Source organism: Argopecten irradians, chromosome 1 (genome assembly GCF_041381155.1).
Source record: "Argopecten irradians isolate NY chromosome 1, Ai_NY, whole genome shotgun sequence".
Lineage (NCBI taxonomy): Eukaryota > Metazoa > Mollusca > Bivalvia > Pectinida > Pectinidae > Argopecten > Argopecten irradians.
Genome location: NC_091134.1, coordinates 64,470,109 through 64,492,828, shown reverse-complemented (window position 1 = coordinate 64,492,828; position 22,720 = coordinate 64,470,109). Strand labels below are relative to the sequence as shown.

General features: G+C 34.6%; 2 protein-coding genes across 2 annotated transcripts in view; one reads left to right on the top strand and one right to left on the bottom strand.

Annotated features, from left to right (window-relative positions):
* Positions 1-12,385, bottom strand: part of LOC138305358 (1-acyl-sn-glycerol-3-phosphate acyltransferase delta-like) — an 82,690-nt gene extending 70,305 nt beyond the window's left edge. The window contains exon 1 of the mRNA XM_069245645.1: positions 12,260-12,385. The gene's annotated coding sequence lies outside the window, so the exon portion shown is untranslated. The remainder of the gene's footprint in view (positions 1-12,259) is intronic.
* Positions 12,386-13,387: 1,002 nt separating this feature from the next.
* Positions 13,388-22,169, top strand: LOC138305341 (tyrosine--tRNA ligase, cytoplasmic-like). Its single transcript, XM_069245644.1, has 12 exons — positions 13,388-13,539; positions 16,008-16,103; positions 16,306-16,452; positions 16,673-16,848; positions 17,118-17,247; positions 17,823-17,903; positions 18,029-18,080; positions 18,268-18,450; positions 18,726-18,811; positions 19,078-19,210; positions 19,960-20,390; positions 20,744-22,169. Exons 2-12 carry the CDS (start codon positions 16,038-16,040, stop codon positions 20,852-20,854), a joined length of 1,596 nt encoding a protein of 531 aa, XP_069101745.1. The 5' UTR covers positions 13,388-13,539; positions 16,008-16,037; the 3' UTR covers positions 20,855-22,169.
* The last annotated feature ends 551 nt before the right edge of the window (positions 22,170-22,720 follow it).

The window sequence follows — 22,720 nt, the reverse complement described above, 5'->3', positions numbered from 1 at the left end:
CAAAAACGAGCACACGGACATATGTTTTTTCTTCCATTTTCTTTCATGGTATGAACTCCTTTTTCTAAAAATCTATATGAGAAAAAAAGTTTAATACAAGAAAATTTTGACTTCTCAGAGGTGTACATCCTTAAGAAAGCAACGGTGGATTTGTGTTAATAAATAGCAACATATAATTATTTAACTATATATCATCCAGTTACAATATCTTTTGTTTAAAAACGATTCAATTTTATGTATTATTATCAACCAACAAAATTGTGACAAGTGACATTGGTTTTGCTGATAATTACGTACTGGTATTAAATATCTACACAAACTCTCTATTTAGTTTACTTGTTTATATTGTGAACACTTTCTCAGCGTGTTGTAAAATCAGCTTGTATGTAAAACACTGACGGTACTACGGTATTGCCAAACAAAAAACCTCGGGTCGATCTTCGCCCCGTTTCTAAACGTAATACATTGTTTTGTAATTTACCTTAACATGACATATTTACAATCGGTACTTTGTGTACCATATTTCATCACTTGTGTATTAAAGTATGTCTATCATTCATAAAACGACTCAGTGTTTTTATTACATGATAACCGTGATGGTCCAAGTCACGTCGGTTTGTTGGTAATCATATAACGGGAGTTTATTAAATATCTAGTTGACCTTTTATAATCCTGTGTACACTTTCTCAGCGAGTTGTAATTGTAAAACAGGGTACGGGATTACCAAACACAAAACCATGGGTCGATCTTCGCCCCGTTTCTGAACTCAAATACATCGTTTTGTATTTTATCTGAACATGACATATTTACACTGGGTTTTGTTGTGTACCATATTTCATTAATTGTATATTAAAGTATGTCTAATATTAAAACACGACTCAGTGTTTTAATTACATTATTACCGTGATCGTCCAAGTCACGTCGGTTTGTTGGTAATCATATAACGGGAGTCTATTTAATAGCTAGTTGACCTATTAAAATCCTGTGTACACTTTCTCAGCGTGTTGTAATTTAAAACACGGTACGGGATTTCCAAACACAAAACCACGAGTCGATCTTAGCCCCGTTTCTGAACTCAAATACATTGTTTTGTATTTTATCTGAACATGACATACCGTATTTACACTGGGTATTTTGTATACCATATTTCATTACTTGTGTATTAAAGTATGTCTAACATTCATAAATCGACTCAGTGTTTTTATTATATTATAACCGTGATCGTCTAACTCACGTCGGATTGTTGGTAATCATATAACGGGAGTCTATTTAATAGCTAGTTGACCTATTATAATCCTGTGTACACTTTCTCAGCGAGTTGTAATTGTAAAACACGGTACATGATTACCAAACACAAAACCACGAGTCGATCTTAGCCCCGTTTCTGAACTCAAATACATCGTTTTGTAGTTTATCTGAAGCAGAACATGACATATTTACACTGTTTTTTTTTGTGTACCATATTTCATTAATTGTATATTAAAGTATGTATAATATTAAAAAACGACTCAGTGTTTTAATTACATTATAACCGTGATGGTCCAAGTCACGTCGTTTTGTTGGTAATCATATAACGCGAGTCTATTAAATATCTAGTTGACCTATTATAATCCTGTGTACACTTTCTCAGCGAGTTGTAAATGTAAAACACGGTACGGGATTACCAGTCACAAAACCACGGTTCGATCTTCGCCCCGTTTCTGAACTCAAATAATCGTTTTGTATTTTATCTGAACATGGCATATTTACACTAAATATTTTGTGTACCATATTTCATTACTTTTGTATTAAAGTATGTCTAACATTCATAAAAACGACTCGGTGTTTTTATTATATTACAACCGTGATCGTCCAAGTCACGTCGGTAATAATATAACGGGAGTCTATTTAATATACTTGTAAGTCGTAAGACAATCTACACATACTCTTCTTGTTTACCTATTATAATATTGTGTACACTTTCTCAGCGTGTTGTAATTATAAAACACGGTACGGAATTACCAAACACAAAACCACGGGTCGATCTTCGCCCCGTTTCTGACCTCAAATACATTGTTTTGTATTTTATCTGAACATGATCATGACATTTCGTATTTACACTGGGTATTTTGTGTACCATATTTCATTACTTGTCGGAAGTTGTGTATTAAAGTATGTCTAACAATCATAAAACGACTCAGTGTTTTTATTATATTATAACCGTGATGGTCCAAGTCACGTTGGTTTGTTGGTAATCATATAACGGGAGTCTATTAAATATCTAGTTGTATACACTTTCTTAGCGTGTTGTAATTATAAAACACGGTACGGATTACCAAACACAAAAACACGGGTCGATCTTAGCCCCGTTTCTGAACTCAAATACATCGTTTTGTATTTTAGCTGAACATGACATATATACACTGAGTATTTTGTGTACCATATTTCATCACTTGTATTAAAGTACATGTATGTCTAACATTCATAAAACGACTCAGTGTTTTAATTACATTATAACCGTGATCGCCCAAGTCACGTTGGTAATCATATAACGGGAGTCTATTAAATATAACTAATTCGTAAGACTATCTACACATACTCTTCTAGTTGACCTATTATATATAATATTGTGTACACTTTCTCAGTGTGTTGTAATTATAAAACACGGTACGGGATTACCAAACACAAAACCACGGGCCGATCTTCGATCCGTTTCTGAACTCAAATCTATCGTTTTGTATTTTATCTGAACATGACATATTTACACTGTTTTTTTTTTGTGTACCATATTTCATTAATTGTATATTAAATTCTGTCTAACATTCAAAAACGACTCCGTGTTTTTATTGTATTATAACCGTGATGGTCCAAGTCACGTTGATTTGTTGGTAATCATACAACGGGAGTCTATTAAATATCTAGTTGTGTACACTTTCTCAACGTGTTAAAACCACGGATCGATCTTCGTCCCGTTTCTGAACTCAAATCCATTGTTTTGTATTTTATCTGAACATGACATGTACATGTACACTAGGGTTTTTTTGTACCATATGTCATTATTTGTGTATTAAAGTATGTTTACGTTTCAAAAACGGCTCCGCGTTTTATATATTGTATCATCAAACAACAACAGAAACGTGATTGTTCAAGGGTCGTCGGTTTGTTGATATTGTACAAGCCGTAAGGCTAAAGATGCTCCACCGCTGACAAATAGTATTTTTTCACCATCAAAAACAGGAGCAGACGATTTAGTATTTCTCTTCTGTTACAAAAGTTACTTAGTTTACACCATTACCACCATTGAAAAGTTTGAGCTTCAAATTTTACTTGTTACGGGCAAAGTCGAGATTATGTCCTTACTAAATATATTTCGCATATTCATGTATTTCATAATAAAAACTCATCGCGGAATGGATGTACAGTCGGGGATTACACAAATAATAGCTTTTCGTAACATATTAAGTAAACAAGTCGCCAAAATATAATGCTTGCGATTCTTACTTAGTAGTAAGTATTCCAAGTGAACGGCAGCCATTAAATACAAAATGTAGTGTCTAAAATCTAAAATTTCCTCCATTTTGCAAGCAAACAGTTAGTATTTTGAACAACGTTTTCGTCAGATGTTTTGAATTTTCTTTATGATATGCAAAAGAGTCAGTTGATAGGTACATTTCATCATAGTTTAAGCAACACTTTTAAGTATTTTAGAATTCTCGATACTGTACGCTATGCTTTTTATACAACGGGAGTCTATTATATACAATATATATAAATTTTAAAAAAAGTATTTGAGATGACTTGAGATATATGTTGTAATTATAAATAGAGAACGTACTTGGCAATTTAAAAAAGAATATAATATGTGTTAAGTTATGGATTTATAAGTTCTTGATTCATGCACTAGCCTACACACATATGTACTTATAAGCCGCGGTCGTTTCATCAGATCATAAAAAAAAAGAGAAAATAAATCGGCATCTTTCTAGAGAGCATATTCGGCAACCGAATAAATAATATAATATGTGTTAATTTAAGGATTTATAAGTTCTAGATTCATGTTGCACATCTTCTCGACTCGGGTGAAATTACGTAACGTAGCCTTCACACCTGTACATGGCATGCGACAACCATTGACACGGATGTGTATTTCACGGTTGGTTGATTTTGTACCTTACATCGTCATTTTACCTGGGGCATCATTGTATACCCCTACTAATTAACCACGTAATTATTGGTAATTGGAAGTCGTGGGAAACATCATGTAGCTTTAGCTGACCACATGGGGTCCATCTCCATCCATACAGGTAAAAGTGACACGTGAGCTGATCCCCTAGTTGTACCTGGAAAACAAAATACATGGAAACTGTCAATCAAACTGATATCGACCAATCAAAATAATGACCGCTCAGTCCGTGACTCGACTGCTACGGGCCTATATACATGTAACATCCAATTTGATGTCAACATAAAAGATATATAAATAAGAGTACATGTAGCATGTTCTAAGGTAAATTTATGGCTGAAATAATTTTAAATAATGAGTACCCGGTGTTGTTTTCATTACACCTAGTTACGACGGTGACGAACTCGAGTATGCTCAAAAATAAAGAAAATACATTTACAACGTGTACAAAATCTGAATTGGAACTGTATGATAGAATCAACATCGTTACAAATCATCAGTGGTCTTTCCTGCCAAATAAATTCACATACATTTGTATATTAGAGACATAAGTAGTATGAAAAGCTACATGTATCTAAATTTCTGCTTACATGAAATGAAATTATTTCATTGAGTCAATTGATTGATTACCAGTGGGATACCAATCTACAGGATGTATACAATGATGATCTAGGTAAAATGACGATGTAAGGTATAAAATCAACCAACCGTGAAATACACATCCGTGTCAATGGTTGTCGCATGCCATGTCCTGAGGCGTATATACACAGGTGTGAAGGCTACGTTACGTAATTTCACCCGAGTCGAGAAGATGTGCAACATGAATCAAGAACTTATAAATCCTTAAACTAACACATATTATATTATATATTCGGTTGCCGAATATGCTCTCTAGAAAGATGCCGATATATATATATTTTTTATGATCTGATTAAGTGACCGCGGCTTATAAGTACATATGTGTGTAGGCTAGTGCATGAATCAAGAACTTATAAATCCTTAACTTAACACATGTTATATTCTTTTTTTAAATTGCCTAGTACGTTCTCTATTTATAATTACAACATATATCTCAAGTCATCTCAAATACTTTTTTAAAATTTATATATATTGTATATTTCGTTCTATAAAACATAGCGTACAGTATCGAGAATTCTAAAATACTTAAAAGTGTTGCTTAAAATATGATGAAATGTACCTATCAACTGACTCTTTTGCATATCATAAAGAAAATTCAAAACAACTGACGAAAACGTTGTTCAAAATACTAACTGTTTGCTTGCAAAATGGAGGAAATTTTAGATTTGAGACACTACATTTTGTATTTAATGGCTGCCGTTCGCTTGGAATACTTACTACTAAGTAAGAATCGCAAGCATTATATTTTGGCGACTTGTTTACTTAATATGTTACGAAAAGCTATTATTTGTGTAATATATATATAGGCCCCGACTGTACATCCATTCCGCGATGAGTTTTTATTATGAAATACATGAATATGCGAAATATATTTAGTAAGGACATAATCTCGACTTTGCCCGTAACAAGTAAAATTTGAAGCTCAAACTTTTCAATGGTGGTAATGGTGTAAACTAAGTAACTTTTGTAACAGAAGAGAAATACCAAATCGTCTGCTCCTGTTTTTGATGGTGAAAAAATACTATTTGTCAGCGGTGGAGCATCTTTAGCCTTACGGCTTGTACAATATCAACAAACCGACGACCCTTAAACAATCACGTTTCTGTTGTTGTTTGATGATACAATATATAAAACGCGGAGCCGTTTTTGAAACGTAAACATATTTAATACACAAATAATGACATATGGTACAAAAAAAACCCTAGTGTACATGTACATGTCATGTTCAGATAAAATACAAAACAATGGATTTGAGTTCAGAAACGGGACGAAGATCGATCCGTGGTTTTAACACGTTGAGAAAGTGTACACAACTAGATATTTAATAGACTCCCGTTGTATGATTACCAACAAATCAACGTGACTTGGACCATCACGGTTATAATACAATAAAAACACCGAGTCGTTTTTTATGAATGTTAGACATAATTTAATACAAAAATTAAAATATGGTACACAAAAAATTAGTGTAAATATGTCATGTCAGATAAAATACAAAACGATAGATTTGAGTTCAGAAACGGCGAAGATCGGCCCGTGGTTTTGTGTTTGGTAATCCCGTACCGTGTTTTAAATTACACACTGAGAAATGTAACAATAGAAAGTGGTACACAGAAGGTATTAGTCAACTAGATATATTTATAGACTCGACGTTATATGATTACCAACAAAACGTGTGACTTGGGCGATCACGGTTATAATGTAATTAAAACTGAGTCGTTTTTTTAATATTATACATACTTTAATATACAATTAATGAAATATGGTACACAAAAAAAAACAGTGTAAATATGTCATGTTCTGCTTCAGATAAACTACAAAACGATGTATTTGAGTTCAGAAACGGGGCTAAGATCGACTCGTGGTTTTGTTTTGGTAATCATGTACCGTGTTTTACAATTACAACTCGCTGAGAAAGTGTACACAGGATTATAATAGGTCAACTAGCTATTAAATAAACTCCCGTTATATGATTACCAACAAACCGACGTGAGTTAGACGATCACGGTTATAATATAATAAAAACACTGAGTCGATTTATGAATGTTAGACATACTTTAATACACAAAGTAATGAAATATGGTATACAAAAACCCAGTGTAAATACGGTATGTCATGTTCAGTATAAAATACAAAACAATGTATTTGAGTTCAGAAACGGGGCTAAGATCGACTCGTGGTTTTGTGTTTGGAAATCCCGTACCGTGTTTTTATATTACAACACGCTGAGAAAGTGTACACAGGCTTTTAATAGGTCAACTAGCTATTAAATAGACTCCCGTTATATGCCGACGTGACTTGGACGATCACGGTAATAATGTAATTAAAACACTGAGTCGTGTTTTAATATTAGACATACTTTAATATACAATTAATGAAATATGGTACACAACAAAACCCAGTGTAAATATGTCATGTTCAGATAAAATACAAAACGATGTATTTGAGTTCAGAAACGGGGCGAAGATCGACCCATGGTTTTGTGTTTGGTAATCCCGTACCCTGTTTTACAATTACAACTCGCTGAGAAAGTGTACACAGGATTATAAAAGGTCAACTAGATATTTAATAGACTCCCGTTATATGATTACCAACAAACCGACGTGACTTGGACCATCACGGTTATCATGTAATAAAAACACTGAGTCGTTTTATGAATGATAGACATACTTTAATACACAAGTGATGAAATATGGTACACAAAGTACCGATTGTAAATATGTCATGTTAAGGTAAATTACAAAACAATGTATTACGTTTAGAAACGGGGCGAAGATCGACCCGAGGTTTTTTGTTTGGCAATACCGTAGTACCGTCAGTGTTTTACATACAAGCTGATTTTACAACACGCTGAGAAAGTGTTCACAATATAAACAAGTAAACTAAATAGAGAGTTTGTGTAGATATTTAATACCAGTACGTAATTATCAGCAAAACCAATGTCACTTGTCACAATTTTGTTGGTTGATAATAATACATAAAATTGAATCGTTTTTAATCAAAAGATATTGTAACTGGATGATATATAGTTAAATAATTATATGTTGCTATTTATTAACACAAATCCACCGTTGCTTTCTTAAATCGATCGTACCAGTATATAGAAACAAAACGTACGGAGCGATATATTGTATATTGCAGTAGGCTTACTAGTGACCGTATAGCTGGGTCTCTGATTTGGCAGTCAGCCAGCCAGCCAGCCAGCTCCACAGGTAAATCTGGCGATGTGGGCGCTCAACCGTGACCTAGTTTGGTACGATTTTACTAATGACATGGTACGATTTTACTAACGACAATGGTACGACATGGTACGATTTTACTAACGACATGGTACGATTTTACTAATGACATGGTACGATTTTACTAAAACGGTACGATTTTACTAAAACGGTACGATTTTAAAACGTCATATACGATTTTACTAATACTGGTTCGATTTTACTAGCGCCAGTCCGATTTTAACTTGAAAAATTGAAAGTGGTTTTAAAAATTAGAAAGTTTAAACCTCGGACAGACGGAGAAAAATGTGTATAGCACCTATACAGTTTTTACTATGACAAAAAGATCGAAAGTGATAGACCATACAACTTTAATTGATGAGACGTCGGCGGACAAAGGTTAAGTTAAGATAAGACGTTATGAGTTAAGAGCACTGACAGATCGGTAAACACATTGTGGATGGTTTTTGTTACCTTAACCTGATACCTGCATTTCCTGAGGCCGTCCTTACATGACCGTGGCTGACAAAAGGACATAGATTTAAACCAAACAAAATAAAGTATCTTATCAGTATGATTAATCCAGTGATGCTTGTTAAACAGTATGTAATCAACATATTATTTATTATTTAGTAACATAAATGTACCACACAGTCTCCCCAAAACAAGCACTTTAGGAGAGGTCGTCCTTAAATGACTCTAGTTGTTAATAGGACGCAAATTATACCAAACAACTATACAGGTAAATATCATCACTGCACAAGCATTTTTAGCTGTATCGAGCTAATTTTTGCTTTAAATCTTTACTTGGTTCGTGGTAATTAAAATATTGAGCATTAATGTGTGAAATGATTCACCTTTTTCACTTTATTTTTACATTTAATGGTAATTTGAGCACTTTTATTTTTTACTCTTAAATACTGAAAAATAACAAATATTCAAGTGGGGCAAAAAAATAAGCACACAGACCCCCCCCCTCCCATTTTTCTGGCTGATTTTGAAAGAACAACCCTTTCCCTATTGATATGCAAAATATAAACAAAAGTTTAATACCAGAACTTTTTCTATAAAGGGTTAGATTTGGCAAAAATGGCTGAAAATGGCGCATTTTGTAGCTCAAAATTAAGGGGTTGGGGTAGCATATGTCGTTATTCTGAGAAAAAATAGTAGTCTTATTAATCAAAACTGGTATATTTTAAAAGAAGACTACTGGAAAATAAATTCTACAAACATCCATACATATCAAACACCTCATTAGGAAATTATGGCTTTAATCTATTGTGTATATGGTCAAAACGGCAAAATTCACATAAAATCCAATATTTTGTCAACTAGGTATCTTTGAGTGACAGTAGCTCAAAAACGAGCACACGGACATATGTTTTTTCTTTCATTTTCTTTCATGGTATGAACTCCTCTTTCCAAAAATCTATATGAGAAAAAAAGTTTAAAACAAGAAAATTTTGACTTCTCAGAGGAGTACATCCTTATGGATGGCTTCCCATGAATATGTTGTGTGTGTGTGTTTTGGGAGACTGCAGTATGTTCGTGATGTGACTCTATGTAATAGTGGAAATCTTGTCCTTTTTATAGAGTTATCTCCTTTAAACATGCTGAAAGAGATACAGAATATGTGGAGACATTATACTGACAACAGTTAGGGAAAATAGAATTAAAAGTTTTACAGTCATGCAAGGATATGGATGGAGGCAGTACATCAATCATTTAGAATTTGTAAATCAGATAAAATTTCAAATCAGATTGCTCAGTGCATGTGTAATATTTTTAATTAGTTGTCCTGTTCATTAACACCACATACACAGCTAGAAATGACATAGCTGCAATATTGTAGCTCAAAAACCTTTTTGATAGATAAAGTTGTCGTCTTTAGAGCTACGAATGGTGTCTATTATAGCTAATGGAGCAAAGTAATGATTATGCAAACCATAATTAAAACGTGTGTATGCATTTTATTGTACTTGTTTTACATCACTTACATACTAGGCAATAGAACTGAACCGTGTGCAATGTCAAATCACAGCGAGACATTATTTTTTTCACATAAAATATCAAGGTCTTTTCGAAAGAAAAGTATACAGCTAGTCTACAAATGATGAACTTGACCTCTTGTGAACGCCGCAGTAGATATTTAGGAATGGTCGTTGTTTGTTTTGGACAAAAATAATACGTAAATGCATGTATACGCATGAAATAATCGGAAACCCACAAAAAAAAGTATAGAAAATTATGCCAGAGTGATTTTCTGAGACAATGCTCCACTAGGACACAAAGGCACCATTTCGTACTCGCCGAAAGGTATAGTAGCAGTCTGTGACTTTAAGCACTAGTCTGATGCCCACGACTAGTAGTTTTATTGTCGGACTAGTGCCAATTGTAATGAACTAGTGGCTCCCCCCCACATTAAAATTACTATATTTACAAGAGCGGTGGTCAATTGCATTTTTCAACACATTTTGAGTGCACAGTGTTCTGTATGAGATTGTTTCTGTACAGATGCATCATTTTGTGAGAATTTGCAACGCATCCAAACTGTAATTTGTGACTAGTGATTAAATAGTCGGACTAGTATAATTTTGGGGTTTACTAGTCCAAGACTAGCAGCGAAAAAAATTAATGTCACAGACTGTAGTAGGCCGAGTACATTTGTTCTAGGAATGACAGTGTCAAAATGATAATAATGACTGCCAAATTAAAACCTTTAATAAGGAAAAACCACTAAATTTTAAATTACTACATTAATATTAATGTTAATCACCGACTTCACACTAATAGATTCTTTAATATTCCTCCATCCAGAACCTGCACCTATGACCGTAGTTTCTTTCCTGATACAATGCGCCTATGGAATAATCTTGACCATTCTATTACCTCTTCCCCTACTCTTAGTACTTTTAAAAAGAATTTAAATAAAACTCAAACACACTCTAATAATAATGTTGTTAACTTCACCTCCTGTAATCCAAGAAAACTTAATATGATAGTATGTCAATTACGTAATAATGCGAGCAATCTAAACTTTGACAAATATAAAGACCACCTTATTGATGACCCTGCTTGTTTTCTGTGGCGCTGCTTGTGAAAATGCTGAACACTATTTTTTCTTCTGTCCTCTTTTTACTGACTCCAGACACTTTATTCTTGACATTGCTAATCACTTCAATCATATCTCTTCTAAACTATTGACATCTGGTGATATCCAATTAACTGTTGACGAAAATCAATTCATCCTTTCTAATGTGAATAATTACATCTCTGCCACTAACAGATTCAATTAATCCTAGCTATCCTGTTAAATTTGTTATTTAGTTATATACTTACTATAATTATACTTATTTATGAATATAGTATGCTTATCATCTTGATGTAATTTTAATCTTATATCATTAATCCATGAATCTGAGTAAAGCTACCCTATGTGTGTAAGTGTGTGTATGTGTGAGAGTGTGTGTAAATGTGTGTATGTGTGAGAGAGAGGGGAATGTTTGGGATTGTTTACATGTATATATTCGTATACAATAATCCTATAATATTGTCCATCTATGTATGTAAATATGTATTCAATGTGACCTCCGGGACAGGAGAAGACTTATATAGGCTTGCCTGTTGTCTGATCCCTTTGTTATCAATAAAATGTTGAAATAAATAAATTTTAAATAACCAAAATCAAAATTAACTTTCAACTATTAAGGCCAAATTGAGAAATACATTATGATTTCTGCCACAGCATATCAGTTATACAATATGGTCTAATGTTGAATAGTGCTTTATATCTGCAAAATGAAAGTGAATTAATTAATTAAGTAACACACACTGTATACAGTGACACACTCAAATGCGACTATTGTTGATTTGAAATTGTCGCTTCTTGAATTTATTCGTCGTGTTTCTCATATGAGGTCTAGGCCTATCTTATTTCATATCATAAACTTTCAATGTCAATGTCAGTCAAAGGAACTAGGAAGGGTATCATATCACACATGGTTGTTGATTGACGTTTTGAAATTACTATCATCTTTTCACCAGTAGGCTATGAATAATCGATATTGGATCGAAAGGACAAGACGTAAATTTAGCGGCGGGGGTGGACCTATAAGTCGACCTAGTCAGTGAATCATGAATGCCATTTTGAAAGTAAGCATGCAGCTGAGCTGACGAGTCCTGATTCGTTGCTTTTGAAATTGAACGTGCAGAAACTAAATGCAGCAAAAGATTAACATACGGACGGTAGCTTGTCTTTGACTTAAAATCTCGTGCAAACCTCCGGTAACACATACAATCGGGAAAAGGGGGCGAAGTCCACAACAACGCGGCCAAACGTGCTTGGTGTGGGCTTATCGTAACGTAATCCAATAATATTAGATCTCGATATTGAGAAACTTCTGATGTGCAATATCGAGATCTAATGCCCGAACCCTATAAGAGTCTTCGCAAGTTCCGCCCTCGAAGTAGAGCGGAACTTTGACGCTTAATTACCAAGTGAAAAACTTACCAGAATGTCAAAAAACATGTATAGCGTGAATCAGTAGTTATCCATGAACACATCCTGGTATAAGAATAGGTATGACATAACATTAATCCGCGGAATAATCACACATTTAAGAGCTGACCCATAGCATCGCTGTATAATCTACAAATGTAGGTTAATTCCTATTCAAATTTTCGTCACTTCCGGTTTATCAAATTATAGTACGGTGTATCAAATGGAAAGATAATATTAATAGTGGTAACCAAGGTTGTTTGTATGCACGGAAACAAGTATTTTTTGTTAGTTCTGATTGATTCTGTAAATTTTTAAATGAATTGATGCATTTTAGTCGAAATACTGCAAAATATTTCATAGATAATGATACTTTTACTTTCCATCACCATTCCGTAATTTGTAACAACCGAGTAAAAATGGCGACCGGGTAGACTTACAAATAGTGGTGGGGGTATAGAAATGTCTAAATTCGGTATAACAGTGCAATAGTGACATTTTGAATTTTTGATTTAACATGATTTGGGATAATTCTTTCAGGATATAAAAGGTTAGTGTAAACACAACTTGAAATTTTGAATTTATATCGAGCCTATTTCTGCGCCGTGTGAATCCTGCCTCGATTGTTAGAGGTTAGACACGACGTAATGATCAAAAGTGTCTCGTCGTGCTATACCTCTAACATTGTTGGAGTAATCGTAACGTAAACACACAAAAATCTGACGCGTTGATTTGTGGTTGTCGTACATCAGATGTTTTGGTATTTCTTGAAATATTCATTAATCAGCACATTTGTCGTCATATATTTTATATACATTGGTATCATTGAACCATATGTCACAAAATATTTTTTTAAGAATAAATCGGCTTATTTACTTTTTCGTATTATTTTGCGACATACGGCAAAGCGTGGACGATGATGAAACTCCACACAAGAAAGTTGTAAACGTCCATCTGTTACGTGAACGACTGTCAAGTATACAGAGCTGGCACTTCCTGATCAAAGCTGTGACGAGGAACAGGTTGGTATTCATGTCTGAAATACGCAGAGATTCCACCTTTATTTGATGTAATTGAAAAATTATACGACATTGATGGTTTACCACTGTCTCAACCTGGGATCAAAGATAAATTTTCTCAGAGTGGCCTCTGGCTGTCTGGTTCTGCTATTATTGTCCATCAAGAAGAAGGTCTTGGTGACTCGAGGATCATAAGTATTTTTAACAATTTTGAACACATTAATAATGTCCCCTCTTGTTCTTGGTCCTGACTGCACCTAGGTCTACTGTACTCAAACAGAAATTGTTACACTCTCCCTATAACAGGTTTGGCACAACCCTGCATATGGGTAACAGTTACCCATTTGAGTAACAGTTACCTGTTTGAGTAATCAATAAGTTACCCAAATGAGGAATTTTTTGTAAGAAAAATGCATGAAGTTGTTTTAAACTTTTTTATCAAAAAAGGGCGTAATAATTTTGACATGGCACCATTACTAACATAACATAGTACATTATTAATCAAAATGGGACAAACTTCATTGTCTCAATTTTGGTAAAAGTCACAAAATAAACCACCTCCATTGCTTACTATGGTGCTAAAAATAGAACACAGGTAAAACTCATTCAACCATGACATTTGCACTGAATTTCCCTGATAGCTATACACTGAAGTCAAATTGTCATCTTACAACAAAGTTAGACAACAGAATTTGATATTTCACCCACAGAAACATAGAGTCTTTGATCAGTTGTAAGGCATTCTAAAAATTATGATGCCCTTATTTGATAATAATTTTTAAAACAACATTATGCGTTTTCTTTTCACATAATTACTCAAATGGGTAACTTAGGGTGTATCTCTGAACGCCAACATTTTGGATTTACCTGTAGGGTAGTTTGTTGTGACAGTGTTTATAGTCTTTTTCCTAAAAGCAGTCCCAATGCCAACAGGTAAATCTACCTGTAAGAGTTACCTGTGTTGATACTTATCTAAATGTATATCAATTGATATTTCTTTCAATAATTGTTCATATTTAATATCAGATACATATATACATAATATATGTTTCTGTTAATATCTATGAAAATATAACAATAGAATCTATGAATGAAATGAAATTAAATTCACAATGATTTGATTTCAAGAATTTTAAAGATTTCCTTGATATATCAAAAATCTCTGGTATAAATCTCATTAGATTCTTTGAAACTTATTTCATATGAAAGAAACTTAATTTCCCATTCAGTAAAATCAAAAAGGAATTATCCTTTTTCAACTTAGTGTAACACCCATTCGATTAAAACTTTGAAATAATATAAGCATTTTGCCTGTCGAAACGTGATATATTTCAACGAGGTCTTCCATATATGTCTGTTAAGTGACCTTATATACATGTATACATCAATTATATGTACATGTAACATCTGCGTTAATACCTCAAAATGCACTGTTCTTAATAATCCACATGTAGCTCCATATTAATTCTTAGAATTTGCAATGTTTATAATTTTATGTATATAAAATCACTGATTATCTTTAATTAATAATTTACATTGTATATCATACGGAATTTATTGAAGGAATTATTTTCCAAAACCCACCAATGTTACTTATGATACTGATTGAAATACAGGTAAATCTCAGGTGACTTTACAGGTGTAAATATAAAGACAGCTTATATGAAACAGTATATAATTGCCTTCCTATTGTTTCCTAAAACAACACCTACCTATTGTTGATAAATATGTTGGCGTTCAGAGAACACCCCGTAACTTATTGATTACTGCAAACAGGTAACTGTTACTCATATGGGTAACTGTTACCCATATGCAGGGTTGTGCCCAACCTGTATAATAGACTATTCAATAGCCTACTGTATACTTAGTAATTTACCCAGTCCAGGACTGCCAAAGAATATTTATAAGAACTAAGCTGTAGAGTCATCTGTATTCAGAGCATCTGTCAAATGAAATTATAAGGTACTGTAGCGAAAAACTGCGGGAGTTACGTGTATACGTATATTCCAAGCCCGCAGCCCTCGGTAGATGCCTTCTAGGGTAACGTCAGGCACCCGCCACAATACCCGAGTTTTGATTAAGATAGAGTGGGTCGTCGAGTAAAACACAATTCAACGCCGTAATAAAGTTCCACGTGTATTCAGCAACAATAGCATTTACAGGATACAGTTACAGTTCACAGGATAACCACTCCGCTCTCTCTAGCATAGAAACGTGCACGTGAACAATAGTCCAAACCAGCTAACACTTGAACTCCGTTATTTAACCCAGCTAACACCTGAACTCCGTCATTCAAACCAGCTAACACCTGAACTCCGTCATTCAAACCAGCTAACATCTGAACTCCTCGAGCTTCAGTTATCTGGTGGCCGCCACTTAATTCATCTGGCGGCCGCCACTTAATTATCTGGCTACTTAATTTATCTGGCGGCCGCCTCTTAATTATCAAACTTGTGTTCGTTTGCTTGTAGAGCTGTTTGGTCTATTTTTGAAAATCAAGAATGGCTGAAAATGGAACAAGTCTTTCACCTGAGGAAAAGTTTTCCTTAATTACTCGAAACTTGCAGGTAATATGAATTATGAAATAATCAATTTTGATTTAAGATAGATTATTATTTTAATTTAAGATATCATACTTTTGAATTTCATAGTCGATAATCTTTGAGATGATATAAATTGATTAATTATGATAATGATTAAGATGAAAAAGATCAGTTTAACTCCAGCAATCTTTGATAACTAAATTTGACAATTTTTTGGTGTCTGTAGGAGACAATAGGTGAGGAGAAACTGAAGACGATATTAAAGGAAAGAGATGTAAAGATCTACTGGGGAACAGCTACCACTGGTAAACCACACGTGGCTTATTTCGTACCCATGTCAAAAATTGCAGATTTCCTCAAGGCAGGCTGTGAGGTACCGTATATGTTTCTGAAGATTTCAGATCCACAAAAGCAAATTATTAAGTTTTGATTTATATATCAATCTTAGTTGAAATCAAGGAGAAAATGGTGAAACTGAGCAGCAAATGTTGTGACTATTCATGAAAATAGATAGATGTTTGATAGAACTTTATAATCACAGTTCTAATTATAGATATAGTCATTGTTTTCACACTTAGGTTTTGTTATTCTAGGTGACCATTTTGTTTGCTGACCTTCATGCTTACCTTGATAACATGAAAGCCCCATGGGACTTGTTAAACTTGCGTGTAAAGTACTATGAAGCAGCCATCAAATCCATGCTGAAGTCCATCGGCGTGCCTCTCGATAAACTCAAGTTTGTTAAAGGCACAGAATACCAGCTTAGCAAGTAAGTGAAACAAAGTTTGGAATATCTACATTATCAAATTTCCATTAATTATGATAGAGAATGAGGGTGACCAGGTGCAGTAGTGGTTAAGCTTTTCACCTAGCCAGACGGGGTTTTGATCCTTGGCATGGACTGACTGCTTTCTCCACAGGTGATTGAGTCATACAAATATGAAATTTCTTCAATATTTTTCCAGGAATTTCAATCATCATTCAGGACCATATTGGTATAGTATTTGTATTTAATGGCTGTTCCTAATTTTATTGTAGAGAATACACACTAGATGTCTACAGACTATCGTCATTGGTGACGGAACATGACGCCAAAAAAGCTGGAGCAGAAGTAGTGAAACAAGTAGACCACCCCCTGCTTAGTGGACTACTTTACCCTGGCCTACAGGTAAATACTGTATCAAGCAAACTAGTGAGGAGTTAAAATTAGGGAGGGATCAGATGGGTAGGGGGAGAGGATTAGGGAGGGATCAGATGGGTAGGGGGAAAGGATTAGGGAGGGATCAGATGGGTAGGGGGAGAGGATTAGGGAGGGATCAGATGGGTAGGGGGAGAGGATTAGGGAGGGATCAGATAGGTAGGGGGAGAGGATGAGGGAGGGATCAGATGGGTAGGGGGAGAGGATGAGGGAGGGATCAGATGGGTAGGGGGAGAGGATTAGGGAGGGATCAGATGGGTAGGGGGAGAGGATTAGGGAGGGATCAGATGGGTAGGGGGAGAGGATTAGGGAGGGATCAGATGGGTAGGGGGAGAGGATTAGGGAGGGATCAGATGGGTAGGGGGAGAGGATGAGGGAGGGATCAGATGGGTAGGGGGAGAGGATGAGGGAGGGATGGAGATGGTGGATTAGGGAGAAAACAATCAAGGCGACATAAAGAAAAGTTCTGACTTTACATACTGCAGAGTTATCTGTTCTTAAGAGTAACAAGCATCACTCCATGTCGTGTGTTATTTTGTGTTTAGGCCCTTGATGAAGAATACCTCAAAGTGGATGCACAGTTTGGCGGCGTTGATCAACGTAAAATCTTCACTTTTGCAGAAAAGGTGAGTGTCTTAGCTGTATTTCAAATCTAAATGAGTGTAAGCTCACACTGTGTATTACATGATGATATCATACCCCCAGATAAGCATGTCTTATTGTAAGTGTTACCTCATTATATCTGTTTCAGTACCTACCACATCTTGGATATGGCAAGAGGATCCACATGATGAACCCCATGGGTGAGTATTATCATCAGTACAGTTAGTGTGGTGCAGAGTTAGAGGTTGATTGGCTGGTTGTCACCTGTTACTTACTGAGGAAGTGGGCTCTGTGGCAGCTGTTACATGAATAATGCCACAATAGCAAACAGTTATAAAAACTCACTCTAGGCTTCGGTACAATAAAAATTTTGTCTTGTCTTTCCAGTACCAGGACTGACTGGGACCAAAATGAGTTCATCAGACGAATCGTCAAAGATTGATCTTCTGGACTCTCCCGCTCAGCTGAAGAAGAAATTGAAGTCTGCCTTCTGTGAACCAGGAAATATCAAGGATAATGGCGTCCTATCCTTCTGTAAATTTGTACTGTTCCCACTGTCAAAAACAGGAGGTAGATATTCTGATATCCTGTTTGTAATCTTTTGATTTCCAGTGCTTAGTTGCTCATACATTTATCAAAGGTCTTTTTGGGAAAAAATGACATAGAAAAAATGTTTATTCTTGAACCTTGGATGAGAGGTTGATAAAAGTCATATTTTGCTGATAAATGGGAAAAAAATCTTGTACCGCAATTGATAACTTTAAAATAAAGAATTTATGTTAAAAGCACCCAATTCTATAATATATAAAAGAAAAGCCTTCAGAAAATATTGATTTCCATTTCAGAATTCAAGGTAACGCGATCATCTGATCATGGGGGAGACTCTGTGTATTCATCTTTTGCTGATCTTGAAGCAGCTTTTGAAAAAGAGGTAAAATATGCATTAACATTTTAAAGGGGGATCATTCATATTTCTATCAAAACTTAATAGACATTAAGGATCTGCATTTTAGAGTGGGGTAACTCAAAACATAAGAGAGATATTTTATTGCATCAAAATATTACAGAGAAATACTGATATCATCATCTTTGAAGAGGATGGGTAAATCATAGAATCAACATATAAAGGGGATATTACTCATAGCATAGCAGCATATGTAACCAAATAAAAGGAGCTAATGTGAAATTTAACTGCAGGAGGTTCACCCTGGAGACCTTAAGAGTGCCGTGGAGATGTACCTGAACGAGTTACTGGAGCCAATCAGAGCGGAGTTCTCTACTGTTGAGCTAAAGCAGCTGGCTGGTAAAGCGTACCCAGTGGAGAAGAAAAGTAGGTGTGATGGGGTACCATTGTCATGTATAGGACATCATTAATCTTTCTGGATGATTACAACCTTCCCATTGTGGACAGCTCGCTATTTTGTCTTGTGTTGAATGGACAGCTCGCTATTTTGTCTTGTGTTGAATGGACAGCTCGCTATTTTGTCTTGTGTTGAAATTATAATTTTGCTTATGTAAGAAGTTGTTGAGCTTTATGTAATTGATACGTAAGAGATGTTCAAATTTGTCTGAAAACAAATTAATTTTCTTTCAAAACCTGATGGGTATCAATCGATATATCTCCTCAGGGGACACAAAACTTTACACATATGAGTTTATTATATATATCGCCAAGAAACCTTTTGAAATGTTTGTTAGTTCAAATATTATGAACATTTTACAATTTATTAGTAGCTATTTGTGTGTGCTCATTTAAAATTGCAAACTATTGAGATCTAAATATATTATGTGGCATTATGAAAACATTGAAAGGATTTAGAGATTAATCGATATAATGAAATGAAATACTTCTCCAAAAAAATAGAATACAGATATGATTTTGGTGTAAAATCTGTCTAGCAAAATTCCATTAAAATTTGAGATTCAAGAAATTTTATTTAATGTTGCATATCAGAACAAAATACAACATCTTGTGACAACCATGTACATGTATATTTAAAAATGTGATAACTGCCAAAATAAGGTATAAACCGTTTTGAATAAACAGCTGAATGGTATTGAATGATTCTATTACTTCAGAGAAGCCAGGCCAGAAGGGAGCAGCAGGTACATCCACAGAGGAAAAGCTAACACCAGCCAGACTAGATCTGAGGGTGGGAAAGATCCTGTCCGTCACAAAGCACCCTGATGCTGACTCACTTTACGTGGAAAGCGTAGATCTAGGAGAGGAAGCACCCAGAACTGTAGTCAGTGGATTGGCTGGACTAGTACCAATGGAGGCCCTCCAGGATCGTATGGGCGTGTTCCTCTGTAACCTCAAACCACAGAAGATGCGAGGGATTGAGTCTCAGGCGATGCTGATGTGCGCTAGTGTAGACGAACCTCGCGTTGTAGAACCTCTGGAACCTCCAGAGGGAAGTGCTCCAGGGGAAAAGGTAGTGTTTGATGGATATGATGGTACACCTGACGAGGAACTCAAACCCAAAAAGAAGGTCTGGGAGAGTTTACAGGTAAGCATAGCAGGACAACAGGTGTACTTTTTTCTGTAACGCTGATTTCACAACTATGATGTAATTGATTTTTGTTGTTACTTTATAAACATACAATGATTAAAGATGATGGCGGTAGCTTCCATAAAACTTAAAATTTGACTTCAATTCAAATCATTTGAAGCATTTTTCAAAATTCATAATGTCGTTAATTTGACATCATTAATATATCATGTTAGCAATGCAATATGTCAGAAGGAAAAAAAAAAAAAAAAAAAACAAAACTAACTAACAATACTTTTAACCTTTATATCATAAAATGTAAATTAATGAACTTTTGTTGAAAATCTATAGTTGATTGATTTGTTTCACAGCCTGACCTACGGACCAGTGGGAACTGTGAAGCAGAGTGGCAGGGAAGTGTAATGAAGACAAAACTGGGAAATATTACATGTAAAACGCTCAAATCCTCACCCATCAAGTAGACAGGGTAGACAACTCCAATCTCAGTCAGCGACTTATATAGTTGAACCTCTCATTGGTGAAATAGGACAATGCAACAACCCGGTGGTAGGAACAGTTACAAAATAAACACAAATGGACAACATGTGGATATTAAATTATCTAGTGCTTAACAAACAAGATATGTCTTACAGTCTAGTGAGAAAAAAATAACATTCGGTATCTGTATCAGTGACTATATATGTTTCGGAATTTTGTTGATGAATATGCTGGATGTTTTAATCCATGTCTTTCAACATATTATCTTACTGCTACAATGTCTGTTTTTTTCCTATATTTAATCAATGGGTGTTGTTTAAAGGTTGTCCTCAGTGTCAATAATTATTCATAATCCAAACATCTACCACCTTTCTATATTGAGAATAGTATCTTTGCATGAAAATGTAAAGGTACATTGATTATATTTACATATGTGAACCTTTGCTGAACTGTTCATTTTGTAAACATCTTACATTGTATTTATTTTTAAGTTTGAAGTGTTTTACTCAGTCATGTAATGTTTGCATTGTTAAAAACTTTGTTGAATTTATAGGTGAATTTTACTATTTAATAGTTTTTTTTAAGGGGAGGTTTTCATTAATTGAAACTGTTGGGAGAGATAATATAAATTGGTTATTGATAACATTGCAGTATGCATGTATCAACCTTTATCTGAAGATTGATTACAGTAACATATAAAAGCCCCTTTCCTAGTGTTATTGTTTTTTTCTCCTCTCAACCCAAATTATAATTTATAGACAGTAGCCATCGGTGATCCTAAGATGGTCACAACATCTAGAATCTTTATTTTTCTAAATCACTGAGCTGCTCATGGGTGTGCATGCCACAAAAATACTCTGTTTAGTTAGATGATCATTGAAGTGTGTAGACACCTTATTGAGGAACACTACTTACTTCTATTGATTATGATGGTTTTTTACAAAGATTGTCAAGTGCTTGGACTGAATGTCTCTCTGTACTACATAGTTTTTGACACTTTATTGATTTCCACAAGAAGTCCAATAAATGTCTTTATATTATATGGGATTAATATTCATACAACATTATTTGTACTAACCAGTTTACTGCTGCTTAGAAAATCTTAACATAAATAATGACTAGAGTCTTTTACAGTTATTACTAATAAGAGGAATCATGATTTCTAATTTGATAAAATAGACTTTTGTAGGACTTATTATGAAATATTATTTCTTCATTTGTTAATTTAAGATTGTGAATGTGCATGCAATGTTATGAAAACTATTGAGAGAATGTGGTGAATAAAGGTTACAAATCATTTCACTTTGTCACTTTTGTTAATATGTTTACTGTCAGATCCACGGTGGCCTCAAGCTGAATATAGGCAAGGTGCTCACTGTTCAAAGAAAGGAGTGTATACTATCTTAACAAAATTTTGGTATTAAAACTGGCTCCCAGACAATCTTATATCTCACATGAAGAACTGCTACAGAATGATCTTGTTTGGGATGTCTGTTAAAAGCACAATCAACGTAAAATAATTTGGTATGCTGCTGGTTGCCTACCACAAAAGAGTGAATCCCAAATTTTATCAAAGGCGCTATTTGTTGACATTTTGTAAAACTTCAGAGTTTGGATTTCCACGTTGGTGAATTGTCATGTATTGATCATAGGTTGGTAGTTTTTCCTGATACTCCGGCTTTCCTCCACATCCTAGACCTATCATGTCCTTAAATGACTGTTTATAAAATTAAACTCAAACTCAAATGGTTGAGATCTATAGATCTCTGGATTGATTCAATGCCGGGTTATTGTATTATTCCTCCCATTACAAAATTATAAATGTTTGTCAAATTTGTTACCCAGATTTT